The sequence below is a fragment of the Gracilinanus agilis genome, chromosome 2 (assembly GCF_016433145.1).
Source record: "Gracilinanus agilis isolate LMUSP501 chromosome 2, AgileGrace, whole genome shotgun sequence".
Taxonomy (NCBI): Eukaryota; Metazoa; Chordata; class Mammalia; order Didelphimorphia; family Didelphidae; genus Gracilinanus; species Gracilinanus agilis.
The window spans coordinates 705,628,055-705,649,232 of NC_058131.1; the positions used below are offsets into that span (position 1 = coordinate 705,628,055).

At 45.3% G+C, this 21,178-nt stretch overlaps 1 protein-coding gene across 1 annotated transcript in view; it reads right to left on the reverse strand.

The window, feature by feature from the left end:
- REEP3 (receptor accessory protein 3) overlaps nucleotides 1-18,703 on the reverse strand; it is a 46,247-nt gene extending 27,544 nt beyond the window's left edge. Inside the window, exon 1 of the mRNA XM_044659209.1 lies at nucleotides 18,637-18,703. Coding sequence (XP_044515144.1) covers nucleotides 18,637-18,696 — 60 coding nt within the window. The 5' untranslated portion in view covers nucleotides 18,697-18,703. The remainder of the gene's footprint in view (nucleotides 1-18,636) is intronic.
- Between the last annotated feature and the right edge of the window lie 2,475 nt (nucleotides 18,704-21,178).

Genomic DNA, 21,178 nt, shown 5'->3' on the forward strand with positions numbered 1-21,178 from the left:
TGAAATGATCTGAGATCACCGTCTGGAGCAGAAGCGCCAGAGCTTTGCCAGTTAATCATCTTAACCATGTTGCTGTTTCTGTGAACAACGTTCTCCTGGCTCCACTCGCTTCACTCTGCACCAGTTCATCTCCATCTTGCTAAGGGTCTTCTGGAAGCAGCTGATGACTTCCCAGCCCTCGCCGGGGGCCCTGGCCTCTCTGCTGACTTCCAGTCGTGGATTTGCCACTGTGGATCGCATGCCTTAAACTCAACACATCCCAGATGCCATTCCTTCTCTGTGCCCTCAAACCCATTCCTTTTCCTCATTTCCCTATTCCTGTTGAGGGCCCCAGGCTCATCCCTTCATGACACCTCTCATTTAAGCCCCTTTTTCTTCTCTGACACCGCCAGGCATTTGTGCTTGGACCAGAGAACAGCTTAGGACTTAAGACTCCCTGCACATGTCTGTCCTCATCCTTCCACCGTCCATTCAGATGGCCGAAGGACCTAAGAGAGCGTTATCTCATTTCCCATCCCCCAATCCAGTAGGGCCTCACTAGCTCCAAGATCAAATGCTGACTCCCGTTGGGGACCCAACATCCCCTCTACCTTTCCAGTTTCCCTCCTGCCTCAGCATCCTGTGCCTCCCCACACAGTCTGCGAGCTGGGACAGGGGCCTTTGCTCCATCTCTTACTCCTCACATTTCGCCCCCACCCCCCAAGTCTAGAACTTTCTCCCTTATTTCTACCTCCAAGTTTCCCTCTAGTCTCAGTGAAAATCCCATCTTTAAAAGGAAGCCTTTCTGATTTCTAGGCAACTCCAAGGCCTTCTCTCTGCTCATTACCTCCAGATTGTCCTGTCTAGATTATGTTTTCCAGATTAAAATGTGAGCTCCCTGGGAGCAAGGGCTGGCTTTTACAGTGCCTTGCACCTAGTAGGGGGCACATAGTTGATGCTTAATAAATGCTTACTGTTCTGGTAATGGCTATCCTCATTGCTTTGTCTTCTTCGAATCTTCTTTACCTGAGATTCAGTTTGGGTTCTGTAAATGTATATAGTGTACTTTCTACAAACAAAACTTGATTATCTCTAAGTTATAAAGAAAACATAATAGAATTATAGCAGGGAAAACATCTTTTTTGCAAGAGAAAGATATTACGTGGTCACTAAGTCCTAACTTCAATTATAGATTTAAACTTTCCTAAAGTTAGAGATTACAATTTCACATGGAATTTCTTCGCTAATATTTATCTTGGAACTTCAGAATGAATTCTTGGCCCTGTTTGTCAAGGGGATGAGAGCGGCAATGACTCCATAACAATTCAAATAAGGAGGAAGCCAGTTAAGATAAGAATTATAAGAGATCTTAGTGGTTGCCTGTGTGTCATCTACAGCAGTGGCTGTAAACTTTAACCCAAGGAATTGATGACTTTCTTCGGTTCATTAAGGGACTTAGCAATGATGTGACAGCAAAGTGTAAGTCAGTAAATCTTTTAGGAAAAATCGACTTCAGGGCCACTTAGTTTCTTATGTAAAGTTTTCTTTAAAGAAAAAAGGAGAAACAAGTTTTAAAAATGAATATGTGAAAAGACAATCTAGAAATATAAAAGTTTGACCTAGAATGGTTTTTTAAGAATCTTATAAAATTAGAACATCTTTTTAATTCTGCAGGAAGGGGTTGTCAAACTAAGGGCTGAGGGTTGCACCTGGCCTGCTTCTTTTTTTTTTTTTAAATTTAAACATTTATTAATAATCATTTTTAACATGGTTACATGATTCATGCCCCCCACACTCCCCCCACCCATGGCCGACGCACATTTCCACTAGTTTTGTCATGTGTCCTTGATCAAGACCAATTTCCAAATTGTTGGTGGTTGCATTGGTGTGGTAGTTTCGAGTCCACATCCCCAGTCATGTCCACCCTGACCCATGCGTTCAAGCAGTTGTTTTTCTTATATGTTTCCTCTCCTGCAGTCCTTCCTCTGAATGTGGGTAGCGTCTTTACCATAAATCCCTCAGAATTGTCCTGGGTCATTGCATTGTTGCTGGTACAGAAGTCCATTACATTCTGTTTTACCATAGTATATCAGTCTCTGTGTACAATGTTCTTCTGGCTCTGCTCCTTTCGCTCTGCATCAGTTCCTGGAGGTTGCTTCTTGTTTTTGGATGGTGCAGGGCAAAAATGGCTCTTACGCTTTTTAATACAATAAACCATTTTTCAAAATGGAAAAGCCACTCTTGGCTCCTGGGGGTACAAGAACAGTCAGCAGCAGTAGGCCATACTCTGCTGAGTTTTGTTCCTGAGCAACCATTGAAAGCACTGGTGAAGGGAAATACCTGGCACCAACCCAGAGGAAGGAAAGCTAGACATTCAGCTGGGCTGGTTTTGAAAGTGCTCTATTGACCTCCAAATGAGCTGGACCAGTACTTCCCCAAGGGATCTAACGGCTGAGGCAGCATTTGAACCCAACTCTGCCGACTCCAACCCCTGCCATCACCTCTTTTCCAGCCACTTGCCCCTTTCTCATTGCTCTGAGGTAGGCTCATACCTGGGTGTCCAGAATGGAATAGGAGAACCTGGTCACAGAGGAAGTAGAGCACCACCTTAATGCCAAGGCTTGAGGCTACCAATAAGGGAAGGCTGTGCCTTTGCCGTACCTTCTGGATCCTGTGGATGCCAATAGCCCAGGCAGTACCCTCTCTATGGAGTTCCATTAGGGTGTAAGCTCTCCAGGGGCCTGGGTCTGGGCCCTGGCAACATTTTAAAGCCTGCTTCCCAGATCAGTTCTCTGTGTTCCTCCTCTGGGCTAAACAAGGGGCCAGCTTGTCTCGCAGCACACCCGGGCACCTAAGGTGAACTGAGCGGGGTGGCTACTGCCTGCCACATGAGCTGGGGGCAAGACACCAGGCAGCCGCTTGAAAGCCTGAGCCAGCAAAGGGTGGGGAAGGGCAGAGAGCCAGGGGTCTGGCCCAGGGACAGAAGAGGCCAAGGACAGCGTCCGGTGAGCAGACAGGGAATCGGCTTTGTCGGTGAGTGGACAGGAAGCCTCCCGCGTGGGGAAGGTCGGCAATTGGGAGGCTGGCAGAGCCATCTGGAAGGATCAGAAGGGCAGAACAAGGGGCGGGCGGCAGTGGGAGCCCACTCCAAATTTAAAAAGCAGATTGGAGTCAGGGAATACAGCATCTGCTCTTGATACTGAACAGGGTCCAGAAGAACAGACTTTGGGATAGCTGCCTTGACTGCAGATGGTTTTTTAAATGTAATTCCTAGTTCTCGATGTGTACCAAAGCACTGAGAACTGTTCTCTGGACAAGAAGAATTGCATATGATTTTTATATTTTAAATAACTTTACAATTATTTGGTCCTGATCATCGAAACTGTTATACTAGAAGGGCAATTTCTCCCTTAATCTGGTTTCAAAGGTTGAAAAAAAGGCCAAGCATTTAATTAAGCACTTTACCAATATTATCCCAACGACCTGTGTGATAGGTGCCATGATGAAGCCCATTTCACAGTTGGGGAAAGTGGTTAAGTGACCTACCCAGGGTCATACAACTCATAAATGTCTGAGGCTCAATTTGAATTTAGGTCTTCCTTCCTCCAGGTCCAGCACTCTACCCAAAATCTGTTTTTAATGGATTTCCTAACTTACTTTTCATCTCATTAAAAAAAAAAAAGCCACATTATCTTCTGTCTTAGAATAGAAACTAAATATTGGTTCCAAGGCAGAAGAGAGGTAAGGGCCAGGCCTCTGGGGTTAAGTGACCTGCCTAGGATCACACAGACTTGAATCTAGATTCTCTCAACTCCACACCTGGCACTCTCTGTTCACTGTGCAACCTAGCTGCCCCTTTTCATATCATTTTAAAGCAAATGAAAAGCAAAGCGATTTAATTTAGAGCAAATTCTTAGAAAGGGATCCAAAGAGTACTTGTGCAGCTTGAAAACACTGAAATAACAAAAGTAATCTATTTCCAAAAATCCAAATGCTTTCCTAATGACTCATCTCAAAAATCTTGAGCCGCCCAGTGTCTGGGAAGTGTACCGAGCCCCGGGGCTATTTATAAGGCTCCAGAACACGGCCCTACTTGCCTCCATGCTTCCTCGGACCCCCGAGGCTCACAAAAGCTCCTCGGCATTTCCAGCTGGACAGAACCCAGGCCCTCACGCCACAACTTCCTTCTCTCTGGGGATTAGAGGCTATTTTAAGCCTGACGAATACTGTAAATGGAAGGACACAAGTGCAGAATTTACTACCCACAAGTCGCCGGTCCAGGCCTTTAAGGCGGGCTGGGGCTTGGAGGAGGGGGGGAGGCGCCCCGGCTAGGAGAGGCGTCTGCGCTCCCCTCTTCTATTCCTCTGGAAGAGGTTTCCGTCCTTGGGCATTCCTAGGTTCTTCCGTCAAGCCCGCGAGCTCTTTTTGGCTCCCCGGGAACCCCGAAGGCAAGGGGCGCAAAGAACAAGCCCGAAATGATGCTTTCTTGACTGCCTCGCCTGGGAAAGAGAAGGGATCGTTGGGAAAGTGCCCGTTTCAGTAGCCACTGGGACATGGCGTCGTGACTGCCAGGCGTAAAGCAACAGAAAGGTGAAAAGGAACATTAGTGAAAAGCGTGGGCGGAGGGCATGAAAGGGCAGTCAACTCTAGTAGGTCTCCTGCTCCTCGGGGCGACTCCTCCGGGCGCTGCGCTGGCCATCGGGCGAAGGACAAGCAGAAACAGGCGGTGTGGAGCGTGCCGCCTTCGCTGCCCCTCTCCTCCTATTCCCTTCCCCTCACTCCCTGCGTGTCCAGGACGCTCACTCTCTTCAAGCCACAAACTAACCGGAGCTCCTCTTAGGGTCTCAGTTCCGCGCCCCCTCCCCCACCCCGCGACCGCCACGCCCCTTTAGGCCCCTCCCTGAACGGGGCACGTGACAGGGCAGCCAGCCACCCTCAGGTCTCCAGGCCGCCTTATTCCCCACTTCTGAGGCAGCCCCCAAAGGACCTCGCTTCCGACTCCGGAACTCCCACAGCCAAGAGGCCTGGGTAAAGCCCCTCCTATGCCCCAGGCACCGTGCGGCATTCTGGGACGGCCAAGAAAGGCCAACGCCAGCCCCCGCCTCCCTGGAGGCTCCTCTAATAAAGACCACAGGCCCGCCGCGGGCACACAGTCCTGGACAGGACCAAGGGGCGATGACCAGCAGCGGGAGGCCGCGGGATTAAGACGGGCGTGGACCAGGGCTGCGGGTTTGAGGAGGATTTTAAGCCTTTTGATGCCAGGCAGGGAGGAGAACAAAACTTCACTGTTGGACCCTAAGAGGAGGCAGCCCGTTGGGCGTCCATGGTGAGCGCTGCCAGGCCGGATGTCTCCCACGTGTAGCACCGAAATGCCTCGCCTCCTTTTCTCCTGAGGGTGCTGCCGCTTGACCTCTCTGCAGGCCGAGGGCCCCCTCCGCATTTGGCACTGTCAGGGCCCTCCCAAGGACTCATCCCCGGCCTGTGATTGCCTGTAAATCCTGGAGGGCCAGATGGTTCTGGTTCTGCCCCTGCATCCACAGGAGCCCAACCCGGAGAGTCACGGGACATTCTCCAGCTGCAAGGACGGGGCACGCACGGGAGAGTATGACAGGCCAGAGCCCAGGAAGCTGCTCAGCTCAGCCCCCTTAGAGGTTAAGTCCAAGAAGAGGATTCACACTGGAGCCTGCAGCTTCCCTCCTCCAGGCTGGTCAGCCCAAACCTGTCTTTTGGGTTTCTGCCGGCTGTCCAGAGTCCACCTATGGGTTCCTCCCTCTGCTTCTGTGGCAGATCTGTGGTAACTGACAGGGCAACCTTCCTAGGCCACTAACCCAGAAGAAAGCTAGGGTGGAGCTTCCCAGAGGAGGTACAAGAAGTCATGGGAAGTGCCTCCAGGCCTGCCAGGGCACAGGGGCACTGGGCAAAGGGCTGTGGACCGTGCCCCATTCCAAGGCTTCCTGTCCCAGGGCTGAAGGTGCTTTCTTCACCGTTGGGATCACCTTGATTTTCTAAACGCAAAGGCCAGTCTCTTCCTTCTAGCAATGGTGCCAGGCCTTGGGGTGACAGCTGGGTCCAAGGGCAAGCAGAGAGGCTTTCTTTGGCGCTGCTAGAGGAGGGCCCCTCTGTTAGTCTATGCCTATAGCCCAAAGGGGAATTACAGTGTCAGCATAATGGCCCCAACTGAGAGAGGAGACTGGCCACAATCCCAGGACAGACAGAAGTCAGCAAGAGAAAAACACGCTTAAAGGAGACAAAGGATCTGGGGTGCCAAAGTAGGTGCAATCAGCTAACTGACTCATAGAGCTAGTTGGGGTGGGTGTGTATGTTCAGCATTGATGAAGTAAAACCCCAAACTCCAACAATGTAATTCATAAGATCGTAATGTCTTATGTAGAAATTGATAGCAGTGGACATTTTCTTATCAAACACATGTTCATTGTTAAGAATTTAAGGGGGACAGCTGGCTGATTCAGTGGATTGAGAGCCAGGCCTAGAGACAGGAGGTTCTGGGTTTGAATCTGGCCTCAGACACTTTCTAGCTGTGTGACCCTGAGCAAGTCACTTAACCCCCATTGCCTAGCCCTGACCACTCTTCTGCCTTGGAACCAATACACAGTATTGATTCTAAGATGGAAGGTGAGGTTTAAAATGAAAGAAACAACTCAGAGAAATTCAATGATTTGTCTAAGGTAGGGTTAAAAAAATAATGAAATTTATTAAAACCTGCAAAGTTCTGAAAAGGAGACCTTTTATCTAGTGATTAATTTTTTTAGTTCTATATTATGAGAAGGTACATTAATGAGAGAGAATATAGTAGAAAATGTCAAGTATTCAATTCTGCCATGTAACTTCTGAATTCTGTGGCCCTTAGCAAGCTATTGCATCGAGCTTCCTCTTGTTCAATGGGGATGATTATACTTGCTTCATCTACCTGGGAGCTGTAGTTTGGGAAAGCATACACTACATAACTGGGAACTAATTAAGTATTATCTCAAATGGCCAAGTCACAACAAACCAGACCCAAGCCCATTATATCTGTAAAATCTCAGCTCTGGTTCTCTCTGAAGAACTCTAGTATCAACTGTGAGACATGGCGAGCCTCCATCAAAGAAGGCACTGTGAGAGCTCTATGGGCAAAGCGGAATTGCAGGCGCCAAAGAAACGTGAGCTGTGCAAATTTAGAGGGGTCTCCAGTCCCAGTGCTCATTTAGGCTACTTGTGCCCAATCTGTGGCAGAACCTTCCAGTTCAGATTGGTCTAATTAGCCACATTAGGAAACATTGCTTTGACCCTGACCTAAGTGATGCCGTTTTGGTCCACTTCAAGTACAGAGGACAACAACCAATCAACCAAACTGTCAGGATTGGGTGCTTTTCATCAACAGAAGTTGTGAATAAAGCATTGGATTTGGGAATTAGGAAACCCCAAGTTCCATCTTGCCTTAGACACTAGTTGTGTGCCAGCCTGAGTTTCCTCCTATGCAAAATGGGGATAATAACCATACCAATGTCCCAGGGTTGTAAATGAGATCATATTTGCAAAGAACTCTGCAAACCTCAAAGCACTGAATACATGTTAGCCTTTATTAAGCATCTACTTTTTCCGTAACATATTTTAAAACTACCAGAGATTTGAAAAACTTGAGTCATTCCTTCCTTTCTGTTTTTAACTAGAAAATGCTAATCTTCAAGTTAGTAGAAAGTTTCATGTGCTTAGTGATTTGGGCTCCCATATGGCAAGGGAGCCGAGCTAAGAACAAATTTGGATGGACTTCTCACATCAACGTGGAAGAGATCTGTCTGCACAGAGCAGGTTGTCCCTGGGGGAGCTCTCCTGGGTGATTCCTAAGGGTGGCCTTCCCTCCATGCTACAGGCGTACAGGCTCTGGGTCTTTTCATAGCTTCTCAGGCTGCTCTCCAGCCCACATGGAGCCAACATACCTCCTCTTCCAGTCATGCACTTCTTGGACTCTACCCCTTCATGCTTTCCAGTCATCAGGACCCTGCACACTCCTACCCTGTCTCTTGGTTAGTTCTTGGGCACCCTGCAGCTTTGAGTTTTCAATAATTTTGGCATCCCATGATTCCTGACGATAAAGCAACCCTGAGAAAATACTATTGTTAAAAAAACATTGAGTGGTTTTGTGCTAGGGAGTAGTTTGGAACTGTAGAAAGCATGGAGGAATTTCACAAATGCAGTCTAGCCCGTTTCCTAGTTCCCTTCTGCCGTCACTGTCCAGAATACAGATACCATCTATTCCTCCATCCAGGATATTGCAGAGTTTTGGCAACAAGTATCTTTTGCCCATTACCAAATTGATCTCATTTGAGTGGTTATGGCTCTCACTAAGGAGGCCCTGGAGTATTCTGTGGCTTGGAGAAGTCAGTACCATGGCATCTACACACAGGAACATTTGAGAGCCTCCCCATCTAGAGAAAATGAGTATTTCCAATTGGGCACTGAGCAGAAATTCTCCATAAGAGAGAACAGCTTTGGCAAGTATATAATCTTATCTGCTTGACACTGGTAGTCAGAAGATTGTTAACAAAATGATTGCTGTGGCTGTATTTATCAGGGAATCTTGTGTGATCTTAACATATGCATGGCAGACTTGCTTAACCAGCCTGGACTGACATGCTTAATATGGATGTAAGTCATTCTCACAATTATTTTGAAGAGTTAAAGGAAATGGTTAAAAAGTGTCATGGTGCCCCAAAGTCCAAAATGAGGGTGGTGACAATTCAACTCTATTCTGTTTTGTAAATCTTAGTGTGCTATTCACATGTTATTATTTTAATTTGTTCTTCTCGGCCCCAGAGGGCAGAACTACAAGGCCTAGGTGAAAGGTGGAGAAAGGCAGATTTTGGTTTAATGTAAAAATACTCCCAAGACAAAACCCTCCTAACAACTGAAGCTATCTTAAAGTGAAACTGGGGGGGGGGTTGCCTAGGAAGGCAGTGGAACTGGGGTGGAGGTGGGAGACCCCTGTCACTAGAGGAATTCAAGCAGAGGCTGCAGGCTGACCATTTACTGAGTCAGGCACTGAGTATGATAGATGGCTGCTCCTTTCCAACACTGAGATTCTGTGCTTTCCTTGACCTGCGTAAGACTCGTAAGATGTTTAACTTGGAAGGTACATAATAAGCCATCAGTCCCTCATTTTGAAGCTTCTACAAGGCTGGATACTAGCTTACTACGACTTAGAATTCTGTGCAAAGTAAGAATATATGGGGGGGGTGGGGCAGCTGGGTAGCTCAGTGGATGGAGAGCCAGGCCTAGACATGGGAGGTCCTAGGTTCAAATCCGGCCTCAGATACTTCCCAGCTGTGTGACCCTGGGCAAGTCACTTGACCCCCATGGCCCACCCTTACCACTCTTCCACCTAGGAGCCAATACACAAGTTAAGGATTTTAAAAAAATATATGGGGGGTGGGTGCAGGTAAGTACCAAGCTCACACATATGTATGGACTTTGCTATCTAGTTTGGCTCACAAGAGACCTTCTTCTCCTTTGTCTTGGTTATTTAAGTTCCAGATGGGTGAGATATTACATATTATTGGCTGTCTCTATAGGTAGTATAAGAATCTAATAAATACTTGCTGCCTGACAGAGCTGGGGATTTAAAAAGAAAAGGTGGTGGGCTGAAGGAAATCTAAGCAGCATAGGTATAACTTTTTCCTGACAGAAAATAGAATGACTGTCTCCAAGAGGTTGAGACCAGAATTGATCTCAACACAACAAAACACTGGCCTGCAAGTATAACTGCCAAGAACCTGAGCTTGTTTCTGACCAGCCACCACCCGATACACTAAATAAAGCTCACCAAGACAGGACCCTGTCCTGTGCAGGCAGGTGACTCGCTCAGGGTCACATGGTCAAGATGTGTCAAGAAGCAGCTCCCCACCTCCTCTGCCGCACTGCTTTTTCCTAACAAGATACCTCAGATTCAGACAGACTTGTCTCCACATAGTCCTACGCACATGCTAAGCTCATGACGTCTCTGGGCCTTGGGCGTCTAAACTCTCTGGAATGCCCTCACCCAGATTCTTTTGTTGACCGAATGCTATGCGATCTTCAAAGACTAGCTCAAATTTGAACCCTTCCATGAGATGTCTGTTGATCCCAGCAAGGTTAATCTCTCCCTTGCCTGTTCTAAAATTTGGAATGCACTTAGGATTTATACCACACAGTTTAGCTCCTTCATTAGTGTCTGGCACATGGAAAAAATCTTAGACCTTCTGGAGAGAAAGAAATGAAGTAATAGGAGAAGCAAATGGAATAATCACAAAAATGATGAAATTGGAAAGACCAATTCTAGATTGTTACTCATGAAAAAGTGACTTAATTCTGAGTAAAACCAATTATGGAAAGACCTCATATGGAAAAAGATTTGGCATATTTTGTGACAAATTGCTTTAGCTTATACCACAGAGAAGAGAAGACCATTAAATCTCTACCCTTGCTAAACCTATGTCAAGGGGATTCTGGGAATAGTTGCAAATGGATTACACAGACAAATTACTCTGAACAAAAAAAATGCCAATATTTGCTTGTCATTGTGTATTAATTTTCCTCTTGAGTCAAGGCCTTTTCCCCTCACAACAACCAGTGCAAAATGCTGTAAAGGTTTTGTGCAGAGAAATTACATGGCTTTTTTTTGCATTTTCAGAGAAACTGGCTATAAGAGTGGCAGATGTTGGCCAGGTTAGGCTAGCTTATCTCTGACCATCCCTAATTTCAGCACATGGTGAAATGTAAGATCTGACCTATGAAGACTGCTTGGGAGAAAGTAATTCATTGGTTTCACAAGTGGGCAGACAGGACACCTATCATTTTAATGAGCCTTATGAGTATCAACAGATTGCAGAACTGGCATTCAGCCCTGTGAGATTTTATTTGGATGAAGAATACTCTGTCTAGATGCATATATTCACAAATTAATGGTAATTTTGCCCTGAATAAAAAAGCATGTAGGGATAAACGAATATCTGTTGCTCAATATACTCAACTGAATGAAATTCCTCTTCACCAATCACAGTATGCTTATCTAACAACTCCTCCATCTTCAGCGAGATGGGTCTACTCATTAGATCCCTCCAATCGCTCAGTTTTTTTTTATCAGACCACCCATTCTATTACCTTTCCAACTTATACTTAGTGGTCCACTTTCTTAAGACACCTTGGACTCTTGCTCCTCAATCCCTATCCTGAAATCCTAGAATATTGCTGCTTAACAGAGGGCCTTCAGAATTACATGGTCCAGGGGTTCTTAACCTAGGGTCTGTGAATTAAAAAATATATATATATATATATATATATATATATATATATATATATATATATATGTATGAGAGAGAGAGAGTGTGTGTGTGTGTGTGTGTGTGTGTGTACACATATGTTGATATCCATCGTTCAATAGAATCGGTTGCTTTTGTAATCCAATGTATTTTATTTTATGAATTAAAAACATGATTCTGAGAAAAGGGTTCATCAGCTTCACCAGAGTAACTACCAAAGGGGTACAGAACACAAAAAAGGTTTGAAACCCTGATTACCCTGAAGCCTAGGGAGAAGACAGGCCTTTGCAGGGACATAATAATTGTGTTCTAGTATCTGGAAGATAAGTCATGTTTTAAGGGGATTCGAATTGATCTACTTAGCTCCGGAGGCTGAGGTAGAAGGACTAGGTGGAAGTGGCAAAGGCATATTGTAGCTCAGTGTTGAAACAAGCTATGTTCAGATGAAGAACAAAGGGGCCTGTGTTTTGCTGTTATCCAGCCAATTAGGGGTAGAGCCAAGGCAAGAATCCATGTCTTCTGGACCAAGGCATTCTTTCCATACCTGCTACCTGACCCTGAGACATCCTGCTAGTCATATACTTCCTCCCCCCTCCCCACCCCCCGCATTAACCCCACAGATAGTTCCACGACTCCTTTTGGCAGTAAAATAGTCTTGGCACACTTCTGAGCTTAGGATAACTCATTTTGAACTTTACAGATCAAGCATCTTTTAAGTGTTCTCTTATTGATTCAGGATTTATACACTCCTTCTTTGGCTACTCCAAACCTACCAGCCTCCTAGCCCATGATGCAGACCCTCCTCCTCCTGTGATGGTCTTCCTGTGTAGATCAAGGACAGTGGGAGAACTAACTCATTCTCTCTCCTCTCTCCTTCTAATTGTTTGTTTTTCTGTAGTCAATCCATCCTTCTTCAGAACAGGCATCTTCCCCGGCACTATCTTGGAAGCCAATACCTAAGTCCCACTAGGACGTGACTCCCCTAAACCTTCTTTCTAGTTACCTTTGCCCTTTCCAGGTTTCTTTCTCATGTTTCCAGAATAGGGATGTATGGAGGTGAGAGGGTGAGGGCAAGGTCGAGGAGAACAGACATAGAGGTAACTGAAGCATCTTTTAAAAAATTGTAGAGAATGAGGAAAATAAGCCCCAAAGAGGAACAGACAAGCAGGAAAGCTTTGACAGCTACAGGCTGAAATTGTTACCAAAATACCATTTGTAGGATGCTTTCAGGTTTGAAAAGCAATTTCTATGTCATCTTGTAGGTTCTCACAACAACCCACAGGTCAGTGTCATTATCTGCCTCATTTTGCAGATGAAGAAACTGAGGCTCAACAAAGTTCCACGATCTCTCTTTGGTCACATGGTTAATAAGTGTCTAAGGAAGCATTTGAACCTGTTTTCCTGACTCCATGTTCATTGTTTTGTCCACTGTACCACCTAACCGCTTCGCAAAAAGAAAGCTGCTTCAGTTTCATCTTTCCATGTCCCAAATGCCTGAAATTCCTCATGAATATTCTCCAGACTTTACCTGGTGGCTCAAAGCTTTTATTCCCCCTAGCCCAAGGCCCCTGCAAGATGAAGAGCCAGATAAATGACAATCTCCTCTTGCCTATCCCTCCTAGGGATTCAAAGCCTTCAAATCTTTCTCAAAGGATTTTCTTCGAGCATTCAGGGCATCTGGATCAGGCATCTGGCACCTGGACACATCTATCAATTTTCCTATCATGTAAGCACTCCATCTAGAATAAGGTGACCAGAGAGTCAATGAGCTCTGCTCAGTGCTCCAACAACCAAGCCTTACTCTTTAACACTGTTTTTCCTTTTCATCTCTAGGAAAAATTCTGAGGCATTGGCTAGTGTTTTCATGTTAGGACATCTTCTCATAAGAATTCTGGCTCCCTGGCAAAATTGCAGGAAATTATACATACTTATTTGGCCATAAACACTCTATTGTTTGAGACCAAAAAGTTATCCCAAACTCTATTAATACTCATGTCAGTTTATGTTTTAGATACTCTAACCTGCAACCTTCTGCAGGCTCCATCTGCCATCCTGTACAGGAAATGACTCCCCAGGATGGCTTGGTTTTAAAGAGTCCTGGAAAGAGCCTGGCTAGCAGCCAATGTGTACATCCTTCCAGCCTTTCTATCTGGTCCCCACAGCTATTTTCTCAGGTGCATGCAGTCCCTTGCAGCCTTCAAGCACAGTGGCAGTATGGGTGGAAATGAAGACAAGAACTGCAAAGTCTGCTGTAAAAATCCCTTTTAAAAGGGTCATCACTACTCACTGGCAACCCAGTGGGGAAAAGGCCAAACAATGAAAAGGGGCTGAGCGTGTGGGAGGGGATCTGCTCTGCGCTGGCTGGGAAAGCCCAAAGTCAGCTGGGAGTGATGGCGCCACCCCCCTCCATTTATTCATTTAAACCCTTCCCTTCAGTCTCAGAATCAATACTATGTATTGGTTCCAAAGCAGAAGAGCAGTAAGGTCTAGTCAATGGGGGTCAAGTGACTTGCCCAGGGTCACCCAGCTGGGAAGTGGCTGAGGCCAGGTTTGAACCCAGGACCTCCTGTCTCTAGCCTGACTCTCAATCCACTGAGCTACCCAGCTGTCCCAGCATCCAGTGGCCATTCTTTGCACTCTGTGTCACAAGTTCTTGGGAATTTCTATGTTGTCATCCCTATGCTACTTCCACGTTCAGTCTCTCTTCTTCTTTTCTCTTGCAAACTTGCTCATCCCCTCATCCTAGCCCTCTCTTCTGACTCCCTCACCCTTCTCTGTTCCTTGGGTGAATGCCTCAAAAGAACATCAGCTCGGGGGCAGCGAGGTGGCACAGTGGACTGAGAGCCAGGCCTGGAGATGGGAGGTCCAGGGTTCCAATCTGGCCTCAGACACTTCCTAGCTGTGTGACCCTGGGTGAGTCTCTTGGCCTCCATTGCCCAGACCTAACCCAGAAGGGTTCTTCTGCTTTAGAACTGATGCTCAGGATTGATTCTAAGAAAGAAGAAAAAAAGATGTTGGATCATCAGCCTTGAAGCAACAATGGCTCCAACTCCCTGAATCAGCTTGAAGAAGTAAGTTACTTGTTTAGGGTCGGGGAAGTAAAAGAGCAGAGCCAGAATGGTACACCAGGCCTTCATGCCTCCACTAAAATGAATGTGGACGATGGATTCATCTCCTTCTGCTAGCCTGAGCTGTGGCTCTTGCTGGGATCCCGTGTCTTTCTCCAGCGCCTGCCCTTGATGTCCTTCTTTGGTTTCGGCACTGCAGAGCTCTTCTGGTGCCCCCACTTTGTTATCTTCCCCTCCAACTTCTTGGGGACTCTCTTCTCCTGCTTGAGCCTCCTAAGTGGTCCTCCGGGCCTCCTGGCTTCTCCGGCCTCAGTGCCTGCTCCCCTGCTACCAATAGGCCCGACCCGGAGGGGCAGAAGTCAGGGCTTGCAGAGAAGACCCAGGGCCGGTCAGGTCTCATCCGCACCGAGCACTGATGAAGATTCCTCCGGAGACTGTTCACATGTCTCCCCTCACAGGCACCACACACGATCAGCTGCTTTGCTTAATAGTTTCCACTCCTCCAAGGAAGGGATCTAAACTCCCTATTCTAGCAATTTTTGTTTAAAAGGTTGTATTATTATTCTTATAAAAGAAGAAACTGAGGTTCATAAAGATTTTAAAAAAGGCTACTCCAAGATTATAGTGTCTAGGGAGTTATTCTTAAAATTTTAGCTTTTTTTTCAGTTAAGCATTTATTCCAACCCCCTCCCCCCAATTAACAAACAAACTAGGGGCGACTGGGTTGCTCAATGGATAGAGCACCAGGCCTAGAGTCAGGAGGACCTATTCAAATCTGCCCTCAGGCAGTGGTGTGACTCTGGGTAAGTCACCATCCCATTAGCGCCCTTCAGCCTAGGAACCAATACTTGGCCTGGATTTTAAGACAGGAGGCAACACAAAAAGGACTCTTGTCACCAATATGCAGTCAAGCAAAGGCCAAGTCCCGCCTTGGCCATGTCCAGAAATGGTGTGTACCCCTGCCTCCGAGCTCCCCTCCAGACCGCAGGCATCGCACAGTTCTCAAGACTTTCCGTCCTATGCAGTCATTCCGGCTTTGCTCCCTTCACTCGAGGTCTTCCTCCCCAGCCATCTTTCTGCTCTGGCTTCCCTCTGCCTGGAACGTTCTCCCTCCTGGCCTCCTTGGCTTCTCTTCGAGGCTCAGCGAAAACCTCTCCCTCTAGAGGCGGGGGCTTTCTCCCTGCTGACTCTCTCTCCACCTGAGCCCACCTAACCTTATCTGTCCACAGCTGTGTGCATGGTGTCTCCCCCATTAATCCGTGAGCTCGAGAGCAGGCACCGTATTTAGTCTTTCACTGAATTCCTACTTTTTCTCAGTGCTTGCAATAGGAGGCATGCAGACATCTGCTGACTAGACTTGTCTCTGAAACCGTTCATGACATTCAAAATGATTCCTTCAAAACGATGCAAGAATATTCCATTCCATTCGAGTACAACAGTTTGCTTAGCCATTCCCCACTAGATGGGCAACTCTAGTTTCAGGCACTTTGCGACTAGAAAATGAGTTGCTAGAAATACATTATGGGCTCTTTCCTAAGGTAAAAATTCTAAGCCAAGCCTTTCCCCTTCTACTAATGAATCAAATAAAGTGCCCTCTTTTTTGGGGACTGGTATGGAGGATGCATCATGTATCAGTTGTCTCTGAGAATCTGCACCTCTCTTACCACACTTAGTACCACCCTGAATGACTAATTTTTATATATTTATTTTATTCTAATCAACAGCCTATAAGCTCCTTGAGGGAAAGGATTCTCTCATGAATCTTTGTAGCTTTCCTATTATTTTCTATTTGCATGTAGTAAGCGCTTAATATATATACATATATATATACATATATATATATTTATTCAACTGATTCTCAGTCAAAAATGCATCTCTTAACAATGATCGGATAAGGACAATTGAAATTGCGGAAACTTATGTTATTCAGTTTGATCAAAGTGGCTTCAGATCATTTCTGACCAGACTTTGCTCCAAATAGCTGCTTCTAGCTAAATCAAATCTACTTTCAAAGTCACTTATTACCTTTCAATTGACAAACTGGATGGTCTTTTTTAAAATCTGTGTCCTCTCTGCAGCAGCGACACTCCTGACCACCTCCTCCCACAATGTTTTCTTTTCTGCGTTTTCCTGAAACTATTCTTGGGTTCTCCAATCCTGCCTGTCTAGCTCTCCCTCATTTTCCTTTGCTGGACTAGCTCCATTCACAACTGTACTATAAGGCTCTGCATAGATCTGAGGCTATTGCTCCCTTTCTCTTTTAGAGATTTTATCACTTTTTATGGGTTCAGTTATTATAGCCATTTAGACAACTCCCAGATCTATATAATCTCCTCAGTCTTTCTCAGATGCCTACTGGACATCCTCCTGAGAAGTCCCATAAGCATCTCAAACTCAAAATATTCCAAATAGAACTCATTACATTCTTTCCCTTTACCACAGGGCTCCTTAAGTTTTTCCTCTTAGATATATAACTTTTTAAAATCTAGAGTTAGTATCTAAAGAAAGATTAGAATCTGTATTTAAATACGAGAGAGAAATGCTGGGCAGGGCCACCTTGGTCTCCTATTCCCTTTGTGGAAACATTCCATGGCTGTCAGAAAGGATTTAACTTGATCTGTCATTTCCAGCTTTCCTCTAAGATCCAACCCTTCCATATTCATAGATAGGGAACATTTCCAAAAGACTATAAGTTATAAGTATGTGGAATATTCAACCAAGAACTTTTAAGTTCCTTATAAGAAAAGCAGAATGGTTTAAACTGGGAAAAAATGAGAGTTTTGAATGATGTATGTTTGTGCATGATATGACAGAAAACCATCCTTAAATGACATGATCACATTTGTTACTAGTCAGGATACTGCATGGGGAACACAACCTAAGAATCTACTTGTGAAGAGCAGGCGGTAGTCCTACTGTTTCGGGGAGCAATCTGGGACCACACTCCAAGGACCATAAAACTGGGCATAGCCTTTGACCCAACAATACCACTACTAGGTCTGTATTTCAAAGAGATCAAAGAAGGGGAAAGGACCAACTTGTACAAAAATATTTAGAGCAGCTCTCTCTGTGGTGGCAAAGAACTGGAAACTGAAAGGATGGCCATCAATTGGGAAATGGCTGAACAAGTTGTGGTAAGTGATTGGAATGCCATAAGAAATGACAAACAAGATGATCACAAAAAACCCTGGAGAGACTTACATGAACTGATGCAAAGTCAAGTGAGTGGAACCAGAACACTATACACAGTAATAGCAATAAAGTACAATGACCAACTGTGAATGACTTCACTATTATCAACAAGGCAAGGATACAGGATCACTCCAAGGGACTCATGACAAAAAGATATCTACCGCCATACAAGGAACTGACAAAGTCCAAAGCAGATTAAAGCATACTATTCTTCACTTTATTTCCTCCATGAATTTTTCTATAGTGTATGCAAAGCAAATGTTTCTTTTTTTACAAATGATGAACATGAAAAATGTATTGTATGATAACACATGTACAACCTATGTCATATTACCTGCCATCTTGGGGAAGGGGAAGGGAAGGAGAGAACACGGATTGCAAAATGTCAGAAAATGATTATTTATTAACAATTGTATTGGCATGTAACCTGGAAAAAATAAAAATGACAAAATTTTTTTTAAAGCAAAGAGAGGGGGCAGCTGGGTAGTTCAGTGGATTGAGAGTCAGGCCTAGAGACAAGAGGTCCTGGGTTCAAATCCGGCCTCAGCCACTTCCCAGCTGTGTGACCCTGGGCAAGTCACTTGACCCCCCATTGCCCACCCTTACCACTCTTCCATCTATGAGACAATACACTGAAGTTAAGGGTTTAAAAAAAAAAATTAAAGCAAAGAGAAAAGCAGGTAAAGCTGGGCTGAGTTCTAAAGATTCAGGAACAGGCAGGGTGCCAGGCAGAAGTTCTGCCACCCAAGGCCCAGCCTCCTCACCAGAAGGCTGGCCATGCCAGCTCAAAAGGCACCACTGAGGGAACCAGCACCCCTGGCAGGGAGGGTACATTTCACACCAATGACACTATTGTGTAAGATCCTCTAAGACGAGTCATTACAAATCTCCATTAGACTGCCTACTCTCATCTTAGGGAGAAGGAAGAGGAGGGAGGAAGAGGAGAGAATTTGGAACTCAAAATTCAAAAAACAAAAAAAGCCAAATGAATGTTAATTGTTTTTACATGTAATTGATGGAAAAGAAAAAATATTTTAAAAAAGAAGTCATTACAGCTCTGTAACCAAGTAATAACCATGATAAAACAAAGAAGCCAGACTTACGTATTCCTTAACGTTTTTTGTTTTCACAGTTTTGTACGAATAATAAGCAGGATACAACATTCCAAATATCAACCTGGAAAAAAAGTAAAAGGCATTAAAAACTAGTTAAGCTTTTTCAATAAGAGAATATTTTAATATCTTATAAAGTTTAATATAAAGGAAATGAGAAATTTTATATTGGAGATGTGAAAAATATATAATAGTGAATTTCTGCCATTGCAAATTTGATTATAAGCTTCTTCTAAAAGGCAAAGTTGAGGCAAATTTGTTACTCATGGCCATGTTATTTTAGGTGCCTGACTCATTAGAGTCCCTGCTCAATACCAGATTTGTTGGGATTAACATCTCAACACTTTAGAGGCTGGTCTTAACCAGATTTTTGACTGACCAGATAATCAGACAATGTGTTATGTACATTGGGGCTGGACTCCATGACAAAAGTATCTATGTTTTTAAAATCTGTGGTGGAAAGACACAGTTCCCCTTTGTACCAAGGCTAGCCCTTTCTGACCCCCCTACCCCACCCTCAGGGCCTCTGCCCCACTCTCTGGCTGTCCTTTCTTTTTTTTGGAGTTCCTCCAAAATCTCGCTTTTTCAGGCTAGATTGTTTTTTTCTTTTTTAATCATGATGCATAAAACTTTGAATCCATTGATTATCAAAGCTTTATCTTCTAATAGAGAGCATTTAACTGGTTTCTAATAGGCAGCTAGGTGGCCCAATGTATAGAGCACTGGGCCTAAAGCCAGGAAGAACCGAATTCAAATTTGGCTTCAGATACTTACTAGCTATATGACCCTGAGGCAAGTTATTTAACTTGTTTGCCTCAGTGACCTCAACTATAAAATGGGAATAATGAGAGCACCTCCCTCCCAGGGCCATCATAAGGATCAAATAAGCTAATAAATGTACACAGTGCATGGCACATAATATGCACTCAAGAAATATTAGCTATCATAATCATTAATGTGAAAGATATATATAATCACTTTAAGTATTTATTAATGGAGGTCAATAGTGGCATGACTCAGAACATATTTTCGTTTGGATTATATTTTTTTAAAGCAGAATTGCCTTGCTCAGTATGTTTTACTCCGAACATCAAAATCAACGTACATCCCCTGAATACCTCCCCAAAGAGGAGGGGTCCAGATAAAATAATGGGGGGGTCACCGTGGAGAGAGCGAGCCTCGGCTCACACACAGTGATCGCCTGGCCCTGGGCTTGGACAGGCCGCCTATAAAGATCTCTTTAAGTCCAGCCCTGGGCAAAGAGTGAATGCCAGCATGTCCGTGGTGAGGCTTGTCATTTTTAATGCGACCCTTTTTTTGTCCTTCTTTTCTCAAGACTGTGGAAATACAGGAAGGTCAGATATTAGCTCATGTTTCCATTCCTCTGAGTTCCTGTAAACCCTTCCAGAAGGTACAGGGAGCTCTCCAGAAGCCCCGAAGTTTTAGGAAGATGGCGCATCTCCTACTCAAGCTCGGTATTCAAAGGAAATGCAGCACTCTTGGCCACAAACCAGTTCCCCCTCCAGATTTCTCCATTTTGGTTACTTTCAACCCATCTGCCTTGGCCTGTCCTTCCCTCCCTGCCCCCATCCAAGGTAACCAAGGCGTCCCTTTTCCCGAGTGGGTGCTGCGCCAGACGCCAGAGAGGAGTTTGCATTCCAGGGGTGGGAAACAACATGGAGACAGACGTTATAAACCAGGTAACAAAACAAATGGAAAAGAGGGAAACAGAGGGAGAACCAGGCAAGGCCTTCTGGAGAAGGTGGCCTGGGAGCTGAGCGGGAAAGGAGGAGGGATTCCAAGAGCCAGCACATGCCAGCCAGAAGCCGCCTTCAAAGGGAGGTGGAAGGATGCTGGACCCCTCAGCCTGCAGAAATCCGGCTCCAGGACTTAAATGGGTTGTGGGGGCCTCACATGAGAGACTAAGCACGCCTTATAACCTATTTTCTATGGGAAAATGCATTTTAAAAACTGGCTAAGAAACACGTTTTTGAGAACCCTTATTTGTTTTTGTGCTGGATAACAAAGCTTTGTCCACAGGGAGAGCTTTGTTTTCACCAGCAGAGTCCTAGGAATTCTCTTGAAGTACACCTGAAGGGATGCAGGGATCACACATGTATTTCTTTTCCTTCTTGTTCCTCCCCCAGCTCATGCCTAGGCCCAAGCCTGCCAATCTATCGTACACAGGCGACTTAGAAATCAATCTTCCCAAACACCACTTGGCCTAAAACGACACCATCATTTCCCACCATATCAAGTTCAGCCTCCCTGGCCTGGCGTCTGAGCCGACGAGCCCTGCCTGGCTCCTAGTTTTCCCATCTGGCTTCCAGAGAAATCCCTTTTGGCCTGAGAGGATCCCTTCCTGTTTGCCTGACACTCCAGGGATAATGTTTTCCCTGGATTTGTCTGAAAGGCCTGTTCAAGCCCCACCTCTTCCATGAGAGCCTTTCCCATGCCTCTCCCTCCCCCAGGCTGGCTTCCTGCTCCGAACTGGCCTTCATTGACTGCCTTAAGGCAGACCTTCTTTGTCCTG